Source organism: Magallana gigas, chromosome 3 (assembly GCF_963853765.1).
Source record: "Magallana gigas chromosome 3, xbMagGiga1.1, whole genome shotgun sequence".
NCBI lineage: Eukaryota > Metazoa > Mollusca > Bivalvia > Ostreida > Ostreidae > Magallana > Magallana gigas.
Genome location: NC_088855.1, coordinates 44063308 through 44074015, shown reverse-complemented (window position 1 = coordinate 44074015; position 10708 = coordinate 44063308). Strand labels below are relative to the sequence as shown.

The following is a 10708-nucleotide window of genomic DNA, read 5'->3' as shown; positions in this document are numbered from 1 at the left end:
TTAGACCATGATATAAATTTGAAAACGGTTATACAGACAAATGTGACAGATTTCACACTGTATAAACGGGGAATCCTTACTGTGGAAAACTGCTTCCTTGAAGCAAAGTCAATTAATTTTACATTGTAACCATTAGAGTCAACTTCTTGAAAATGCCATTTCAGATTTTTTGTTTCAAAGAGGCAATTTTTTGCCCCCCCCCCCCCTTTTTCAAATGAAATAAACGGGTATGACGTTTTCAATGATACATATACGGGCTGTTAAAAGCAAATAATTCATTTTTTTTAAAAGTATGAATCGGTGATGAAGCAAAAGTTAAATGAAAATACGTACGGATAAATGTTCAAACTTTTTATTTAGACTAGGTGTTTATCTAGATACTATAGAAACATGCTATATCTATAACTATAACTCTGGTGATTTTGAAAAGCCAGAATTCATGTAGCTCCAAAGAATGATATTTTAATCACGATGGAATGTAGATATCAAATTGACAAAAAGGCAGAATACTCGTATATGGTCATCTTTTTAACTGTTATGATGAAAATAAAATGGCGAGAAATCTGCGTAAAATGTTCGTGTTTTTTTTTTTTTTGCTTACATTCGGAACATACATGTACCTGTAAAAAAACAGTCGTCTACGTAATGTGTTTATATTTATAGATATGACTCTTCAAGCAATACTGATATTGGTCTTTTCCCCGTCAGGGAATAATCTCGGGTTTTTTTTCTTTGCAACACCCTCTTTTTAAACCAAATTGAATTTTAAAACCAAGGCACCGCTATGCAGAGCATCCCCTCGCAACATTACTTGTTGTAGGGGGAAATGCATTATTTAAGAAAATACATGTAAATTTGTCAGATCCAAATAAATAGGACACAAGTTATTTCTTAAAACAACTTTGAATCCCCAAGCTTTGTGGCGGATAAATTGGGGGAGGGGCTACATTTTCGTGGTTGCACAGTTTTCCTATTCCTAGCAGACACTCAACACATATGCTTTAAAGTTTAATAATTTAGATTCATTTTGTGATCATTGAAAGCTGCTTGGTCCGATTTTTTTGTTATTACAGTATCAAAATTTTTTCCATACTAACCATGTATCCTAGAAAGTTATGGACTTTCTCCTATTTACACGAGCAGAATCAGTCTCCTTTCAAACTTAGAAATATTCAAAGTAAATAAAAATAATTTCTTTTTGGGCAAATGAAAAAACAAGCCAAAGTGTATCACGGAAATTTTTAGAAAAGGAAACCGTTTGGTTTCGTCCCCCGAAAGATTGGGGTAACTGTTATGTTATTGCATTATAATTTGTTTATTGACATAAGCGACAGTCTGTATCAGATGGTTATCTGTGATGTAAGCATCTTGTCACGTGGTCATATTCAGTAAAGAGTTTGAACACCATTATATTGAGTGTTGTGACTTTACAGTAACTAGTATTCAACCCGCATGCTATGCATCGATTGTAAAGAAAGCAAACTTCAGGAACAAACGTACACATGTTTATTTGTAATTTGTCTGATTATTTCGACCTTTATTTATTACGATGTCAAAGTCGTAATACAACCATGATACCCGCCTTGTCGTCAGGGGTGAAATTTATCATGAAGCGAAATAACGGTACCCGTTTATGTCGTTTTTTGTTAGCAAATTTTGTACGTATTTTCTTCATTGAAATTTGGCATAATTGACTAAAAAAAACTACTGCAATATCTATTATTATACATATACTAAGAATAACCATCGTTTAAAAGCGTGCATAAAATCTGATATAATATCGGACCAAGCAGCTTGAAGTTTTATAAAAGCATACATAAACGATCCGTATACATTATGAAACGTATCTGAAGATTTAGCAATCTGAAGTCTGCTCTGATGGACAATTCTAGTTGCTTGTCGTATTTAAACCCTTAGTAGTAGATATGCAGCTATTATTAATATGAAACAATTTTCGCGTGATAAATGTTCGATATCTGTCAAAGTCTCTTCTTAATTTCGGACTAGTTTTATTGTATGTAAATTTTGTCCGAAAGTGGACTGTTTGTTTCGCTGTAAATCGCCGATGACTTTAATCTCTTGCCCGCTTCAACTTTTCATTATGGGCAATCTTCTAACCCTCCAACACTGCAAAACGTTTATTTTTACCTTTACTAGATTGAAATCCCCAAAAATGTCAAGTTGTTGATTTGAACTGCATACGGTAACGATTTACTTTAAATCGTACAAAAAATTACCGGAAATGTCTATTGCCAAGTCGTACAAATGTACATAAAATTCCTGTTTTAGCTTCGCTTTTTTACGATAATTTAAAAAATGTTGAATCAATTGACTTGGAAATCAATAGGGTTTTCCCTCTTATAATGCCAAAGAAGTGTACAAAGTTTAATAAATATTTATGAGAGGGTTTTCTTCGAATTTTGCTAAAGAGCTGACAATGGACACACACACACATACAAACACACGCACAGCAGCGATGCTATATCCCCCTCGCAACAAGTTGCGCAAGGGGATAAGGTATATAGATCAAAGACTCTTCTAAACAATGAATTGTTCACAAGTATATTTACCGTGCTTTGAACAGATATTCATAAAATATTGATGTTGATGATTATTACATTATTCAAAATGCCATTTAAATAACGTGTTGGAAATTTTAAAAGTTTGTAATCATAAAAAATACATATACGTAATACTAGTATAATTATTTTGATTGCAAAAGTTCAATTGCAACAAAATACCACGCACTGGAATAGAATGGAAAATCACAACTCTTAATTTTTTCATGTGAGGCCATTTATTGCAAACACTTAATAAAAGTTTTCAAACATGATAAATCTTTAGAAAGCCTATACATGAATTTTTTTAAAGAAATATAAAATCTTATTTCATTAGTCATGTTCATCAATTAAAGATTTTATCAAATGAAAAAAAAACACGTGATCAAAAATGTCATACTAATGTTTGATGGTTGCAAATGTGGTTTTTCAAAACGGCTGCGTCATTAAGTTCATTGGTTCATTAATAACCACAACTTTGAACTGTTCATCAGACATTCCTACAAATGCAGCAACTGACTCAAGACCATCATTGGAACTAGAAAGATTAAACTAGTAAATCCGAGTCCAGGGGCATTGCTTTGTGCGTTTACTGTAAAAATCAAAATAGAGCAAATTACCAGTCATTCTTAATTCCACAAAGAGGTTCTATTCCCCCTTTCTAAAATTTTAATTCAAATCTATTTATGATTTAAGAATAAAGCTTGCGAGTAATAATACATGTAGCTCAGGTTAAAAAAACATACCTCCAAGTAACTGTCCAGCTGAAATGAATTTTAAAAAATGTAAATGTTTAAATGAATTCGTTACTTTGATTGTAATATTACGACCGAATTAAACCATTAATCAAGATGACAAATTTACTTAAATAATTTACTCAATCATTACATAATCTACAAGTCGGTGTGTTTCAAAAGATGGGATTTCCCCCCGTTTTACATTAACTATAGCGATGTTTTTACTAGGCTGATCGCGATGCAATAACGCTACTGTTCACATACCTTCACAGAATTCGCAAGTAGCAGCACAACTAGAACGCATATAACTGCTGATTCTTCGGTTTCTGCTATTACAAAATCCTCGTCTCATCAAATATGAACAATGCATCCCGAAGTCCTCGCACCTTTCCACGGCTGCAAATATAGAACACTGTTGATATGCTACTAACGATATATTACCCCAAATCATTTTTTTTTCATCTTAGAATATTTACATTTTTGCAGTGTCTTTGCCTGTGATAACACTAGGTATCGATTTTGTACTATACAGTCCAATAAATTCAAATGACATATTATTGGGGCGCAAGCGGAATTTGCTTATTTACATGTATATGTATATTCAAATATTTCATAACAATGGCTGCTAAGTATATAAATATAAGTAATAAGGAATCATTTTTTGAGAATTATGAGGTGATAATTTTGGTCGGGGCGTAATCAAATCCAATAAAGCCTGTAGGGCTCTATGATAATTTGATCACGCCCCCCAAAATTATCACCTCATAATACCCAAAGAATGATTTCTTATTCTTTGATTAAAACTGGGGGGAAAATACAGAATATTTACAGAAAAAAGTGTTGTTCAATGCATGGATTCTTAATTAAATATTTAAATACAGTATGCAGATAAGTATTACCAGTGCATGTGTTGCAGGATACTTTACAGTACATTCTTATAAATCGGCTGCGTGAACAGAATCCAAATCTGCTCCAAAGTCCACATAATCGGTGTCTGTTCTGGCACGCTACAAATGAAAGATACAACAAAACTGATTTCATTTTACATTACTGAAAATCTGCACTGAACTTGCAGAGTGATGATCTGAGAATACATCCGCATGGGAAAGCAGTGTTTAGTCATAGAAACTAACCAGGTTGAGTGGTTGTTGGAACCACGGCAGGGGTGGTTGTTGAACCGGCGACAGGGGGAGCGGCGGTCGTGGAAGCAACCACAGCACCACTGGTGGTAGATTGGGTGGTTGTGGTGCTCTGAGGGATGGAAGCACAGTTCTGTATAGGGGAATTGGGATTTCCGGTTGGACATTTACAGGAACAATCTTTGCCGACAAAACCTTCTCCGGGACAAAGTAGGCTTGGACAATTTGCTGAAAGAAGGTCATAAAACAGAGTGAAACAGTGTGCTGCTTTTTAAGGATAGCAAAAGTGCACAGTATAGTTAAACAGGACCTGGATGAAGCAATGTTAGCCCTTATTATTTTAACAACTTAGAGCTTGCAGGTATAATTGTGTCCTATTTGAACTCTTCCGTATAGCGTACCAGCACAATTGTACATCAAGTTAGCCAGCTTGATATCTCTAAAGCTGAGCGTTGGTGCGGTTCCAATTACAGTTTGGAAAGCGGGGTCTATGGTCCGGATTGTAGGCTGACCGTTGACACTGAAAGCCTGAAAGTATATGTTATTTTAGTAAACAGTTTCATCTAATGCAACACGCAATTTGGTGTTGTTAATGGTGGCATTTTGATTATTTCAATGGGCATAAATGCCAATTATGATAAATTGTGTTTTGGAAGGAAATGCCAAATATAGAATTTGCAAATTGGCAAATTTTGCACTTACTCTCTGCAAGTACTTCTTAAGATGATATTTTACAATACTATCCTACTGACACCAATAACCTTCTTTTTATTCAAAGACATTTAATTAATTTTTCGAAAATATACTTTCATAATAAAATTCAAAAGATATTTCATTTTACACAATACTTATAAATTTCACATACGTTCTGTCCATAGTGCATCACGCTGCGGTAGTCGTATGCGACTTGAAACGTGTTCACTTGAGAAACTGGCTTCTTTTCAAAATTATACAACAGACTGGAAATAACATTGCCCTCCACAACAGTAACGAATCCATCTCTGTCGGGCCGGCTTTGCTCGTGCCAGAAACCAATAGCGTGCCCTATCTCGTGCTCAACAATATCTCTCTGAAATGAAATAAATTTGATGAAAATGAATTTATTTGCTCCTTTTTTAAAAATAAATAACAAGAAAATGATATAATAACTTAGTTTAATTGTGATCAAATATCATAAAAAGACATTCTGGCCTTAAGTTTTGATCAGTTGAATTCATATTCGAAGAAACTCTTTTAAAATTTTATTCATTTCTTGAATAAAATAATTCGATTTTTTTCTTTGGAAGATCTTTGTTCTGAGTTAAGTGTGTTTTTTAGAAATGAAGCTTACAAATCTGCAGCCATTAGCAAGATTGATGCCTTGACTTCCGCCAATACGTCCAACGAAGGAAGAACAGCCTCTAAACACGAAAACAATAGCCCAATCTTTAATTCCAATAACACAAACTCGATGTCGACTGATTTGTGATAGCTATATTTGACAACTATATTCAATAAATCAGTTATTAGAAAACATGAATAGACGTATACTGTCTATGTTAAAACCAGGTACCAGTGTACTGGATTCATTAAATCATATTTTTATTATGTATTTGCCCGGTAGCCTATATTTGATGAATACATAAGGAAAATAATGGCGTATTTTTGGATAGACATTTAACATGCTGTTAAAAGAATTTCAAGAAAAATGGCTTAATGCTATTGATGTTGCCAAATTGTAATTGTAGAGATATTTGGTAACGATGCTAGTTTTAATACATTTTCAAACTTACCCATTGCCATTTTGAAATACGACGTAATCATTCTCAGAACTCCTGGTTTGGAATCTCAAACACGTCTGGGTGTTCCATGTGTTGATAGCGTTATTAATCACGTTTATGTCAGAAGAACCTTAAACAAAACATTTCTACATTACAGTACCGATCAGACCCAATCTAACATTTAACCTTCATTTAGAGGCATTTAAAGATCACAGAATTGAATAGAAAAACACAGTAGATTTAAATATATAGTTTAATGTTTAAATATCTTGTTGTATATGGATCAGAATGATATACGCACCAAAACAATAATTCATAACAATTTATGTAAGATACATGTAGTTGGTGCTTTTAACATACTGGTATCAGACTATCATGATTATTATTTTTATGATAAACTCACTGAAAGTTCCGGATTCTATCGTGTACGGGACGAGGTTGTTTGGCCATCTTGAGCTCTCTAATCTATAAGCCTTCCTCTTCTTCCTTTTGCCTTTTTGTTCTTCCTCCCTTTTAAAAAAAATTTAAAATGCCAATCTACCTTTTCATGGCAAACACTACTGTAATATCAGATTTACTTCGAAACATGTACAGAAACAAGTGTACATTACGTCATAATGGTTACCTTGCCTTTCCTTCCTTAAGGTAGTCGTCCATAAACATAAGGATATCAAGTTCCACTCGGACGATTCCGGAAGACTCGCTGGAAACCAAGTCAAAAGCCTGGCCTGAAAATAACGTAGATTATTGTGTTAATGTATATGTACTTTCCCCATAAGGTAGATAACGTCTCTTTTCATCTCAATATTACATTTGTTTACACGTAAATACCACACTCAATTCATCACAATGTTCCTCATGGAAGAATCTAAGCGTTTGGAACCAGACGTTCATATGTATGTGTATTTATTTTAACAATATATTTTAACGCCAAAAAGGATAAACAAGAAGCATAAACAGTGTTAATTCTTTTACAATTATATTTTAAGGGGTCTTGAATGAGACTGATATAACAAGAAAAATTAGATTCTTTTTCAAAGTTTCACAGAGATAAAGAATAGCTTAAACATCTGAATCTTCTATTTCAAGCACATCACAGCAGTTTCCGGCATGCGCACTGCAAAGTTTATGCATATTTTCTTTTGAGGTTTATATGCATTGTAGCTAAATCTTGTAATTTGTAACCGATATTTGAAACTTGAATTAACAAAGACTTGTATGATACAGCTGGACGTTGCATGATGTTGTCATTTTACCTACATGTATCTATAATCATAAACTATACATAAATCTTTTTTATCAGTCAAGATTGGCTAATTTTTACCTTCTTTTGGTCAACAGCGGTCGTCGCTTTTTGATTTAAGAAGTCGATTCAAAACTAAATATGATTAATATTTACACATTTTAATGTTTTTAGCTCACCTGAGCTGAAAGCAGGTAGTGTAGATACAAAATTGTGAAAATCATGAAATCATGACCCTCGGGGGTAGGGTGGGGCCACAATGGGGGGTCGAAGTTTAACATAGGAATATATAGAGTAAATCTTTAAAAATCTTCTTCTCAGAAACTAATTGGTCAGGAAAGCTGAAACTTGTGTGGAAGCATCCTCAGGTAGTGTCGATTCAAAGTTGTGAAAATCATGATCCCCAGGGGTAGGATGGGGCCCCAATGGGGGGCCAAAGTTTAACAAATGAATATATAGGGTAAATCTTTTGATATCTTCTTCTCAGAAACTAATCAGCCAGATAATTCTTTATAATTGTTAAGACTTTGGCTCCAGGACAATTCTTTGGCCTCACAAGAAGGTTCAGAGTTTGATGTAGGTTTATATCCCATATATAAACTATTGTTAAGGATCTTTTTGAGAACTGCAATACTCAATATATGATATGACTATAAAATCATCCTGTTAGAAAAGGGACTAATGATTATAAACATAAGAATATCCAGGGGAAAAATGGATTTTATTTATACAGGATCTACATGTATTATTGTACATTGTCCAGATAGTTTGTATTATGACTCCATTAAGCTGATTTTATCATACCTATTGTTCATCAGGTGAGCGATGTGGCCCATGGGCCTCTTGTTTAAAGTTTTTATGTTTTAATAGTCAGTTAAAACGTAGAAAACGATTTTTACTCGAATCTGCCTGGTATACGTACATGTAGATACATGTCGATTCCATTCCATTGTTGATCAAATTGTTTGAAAAAAGAAATATTTTGGAAACATCAATTTCGCTTGTGTTTACATAAGTGATTCTATGATATTCAGTACACGACTAGTTTCTGATCTATAGCAATAGAGAGTAATAAAATACTATTAGACTTTATTCTTGTAATGTGTTCTAGATTGTATACAAGATTTATTTCATGTTCAGATGCATTTTAATGTGTTCTTGAGCTCATTAGGTACTTAGATCAAACCAAACAAAAGAAGAAAGGGCAAAATCATGATGCTGTGTCAAGCAAGAAACATAAAGGAATTGTATTTCAGTCTCTCTTAAAAATGTTTATTACTACTCCAATTTTCAACTTAACGTTTTTGAAATAAAATTTGGTTATATTTTTTGTTCATTGAAGCCCAAATGGTGGTGGTGGAATATATACTGTGGGAATGCAAAATGTAGATAAAATAGAATCTTTTCTCCGTCAAATCAACCGTTTTATGTTTTTCGATTTCATACAATACGAACAAAATGAAATTTTTCAAAGTTGTAATGGTCAGCTTGACAATTGTTCATAGAGCAATTACAAGATAAGGTTTGACAAGGAAAAATAACAGAGACTACAAAATGACAAAAAACCGACGACCATCGTAAGCTTATAATTAATTCTGCAAATATGTCTTCGAAATAAAAAAAAAAACCTAAAAAAAAAAGGGGGGGGGTATGTTTCATTAACTGAAATCACCCTATCCGTTAGAAAAATAAGACGTATCTAAAGTTACAGAGACATTTCATGCGAGTGTGTAACTTACTATTTTCCATGGCGCTTGATAAGGCCTCATCCATGGTTCTGCTTTTCGCCTGATGAAATAACCATTAACCATTATTATCAAAAGGAGTCCATCATCATCATCATCATCATCATCATCATCATCATCATCAACACTACTACTAGTACTTCTACTGATTGTTGCGTTTATTCTTTTGCGCATAATTATGTTAAGTATAAATTACGTGATTTAAAATGAAAACTTGACATTTTACCTGGTAAACGAAAGCGACCGTCAAAACAAATCCCAAAAGTCTCATATTGAGTGTGTATGTCTATATCTCAGTGACCTGCAGTCTATATCAGTGATCAGAGTCCCCTTTATTTATACTGCAATTGCATATGTAATAGCATTGTGTCAGATCCTCCTTCATTACACGCCATCTGATGTAGAGAAATACGTCTGTTTCAATTCGGATGTAAATTTGTAAATAACTCGTTACTCATGGTTCTAGTTTTCTTACGTTACCAAATCAGGCCAATGGTCTATGTGCCCACATGTTATTATACAACAGGAAAAATTAAAGAAAACACTGATACCTTCATTCTTGTTATTTGCTAATTTTGCAACGATCTAAATGTCTGCGTTTCTTTTTCATGTTTTTGTAAGTGAACAAAGTCTTTGTTCTTAAAGATTTTTACTTGAAATGCCAAAAATGGTAAAATGATGTTTACGTGTTTCAGTTATCTGTATCCGGGATAATGATGTGTTGACGTAGCGGGTCTAGATTTTATGTTTCGTTGAGTCAGACATTGCTCACGATTTTGCTCCAGCATAAGTCAATGTCCGAAGGTAGTACATGTAAGCATAGAACTTATCTCTCTTATTTTACTGGCGACAGACCATCAGATTTCTCTTCATAACTAAAAAAAAATTTAAATAAAAGAATCTAGAGGGGTTTATTATATTTTGATTTATATATATTTGCCATGGTATTAAACGAATGCAAGATTTTGAAAACATATATTGTAAAAGTTATGGACTAAGAACGTTACTATCATGTTTACTTAAGGACGTTGGATCCTACAATCAAAAGTCTTAAAGTTTTTTTCTAAAGTATTTTTTAAAAATCTACAAACATAGCTTAATCAAATTTCAAAACAAAATGTTGGGGTCTATATGCTTCATTTGGCGCTACGGTGTATTTAAAATGACCTCTCTGCACTGAAAGTGCAGATTGCAAACAAATCGCTTTCCCCTCTATATTTTATTATCGGAATGAACCATGGCATCAAATACAAAAAATATAGTATTTGAATTAAATAAAATTAAAATTATCAGAAAGAAAAATGTGACATTAGACCCCTTCACGATAACTGCGGTACTGCTCTCTTGCAGGGCAAAATGATATACTTTGCCGAAATTTCAGTAGGTAGATAATTAAATGACGTAAATGAAACAATTGACGTTATGTCATATTTCACCAAACCATGTCATTTTGCCCTGCAAAAGAGCAGTACCGCAGTTACCGTGAAGGGGTTAATTTCTTCACCTAATTGATATTTTGACCTATT

The 10708-nt window shown here is 33.4% G+C and overlaps 1 protein-coding gene across 1 annotated transcript; it reads right to left on the bottom strand.

The window, feature by feature from the left end:
* Positions 1–2838: 2838 nt before the first annotated feature.
* On the bottom strand, positions 2839–9527 carry LOC117680702 (blastula protease 10). Its single transcript, XM_034443023.2, has 13 exons — positions 9409–9527; positions 9177–9225; positions 6820–6922; positions 6598–6704; positions 6207–6324; positions 5765–5834; positions 5300–5503; positions 4836–4962; positions 4429–4662; positions 4195–4302; positions 3560–3691; positions 3305–3322; positions 2839–3150 (listed from the first exon to the last, which is right to left on the bottom strand). The coding sequence occupies exons 1-13, from the start codon at positions 9451–9453 to the stop codon at positions 3059–3061; spliced, it is 1407 nt and encodes a 468-aa protein (XP_034298914.2). The 5' UTR covers positions 9454–9527; the 3' UTR covers positions 2839–3058.
* Positions 9528–10708: the final 1181 nt, after the last annotated feature.

What these genes read in the sequence shown, in the direction of transcription:
- LOC117680702 (XM_034443023.2), bottom strand. Translation starts at nt 9,453, where the DNA reads ATGAGACTTTTGGGATTTGTTTTGACGGTCGCTTTCGTTTACCAG. An exon ending in CTTAAGGAAGGAAAGGCAAG is followed by an intron (nt 6,705 to 6,819) that starts GTAACCATTATG and finishes TTTTTTTAAAAG; the next exon opens with GGAGGAAGAACAAAAAGGCA. An exon ending in GATAGAATCCGGAACTTTCA is followed by an intron (nt 6,325 to 6,597) that starts GTGAGTTTATCA and finishes GTTTTGTTTAAG; the next exon opens with GTTCTTCTGACATAAACGTG.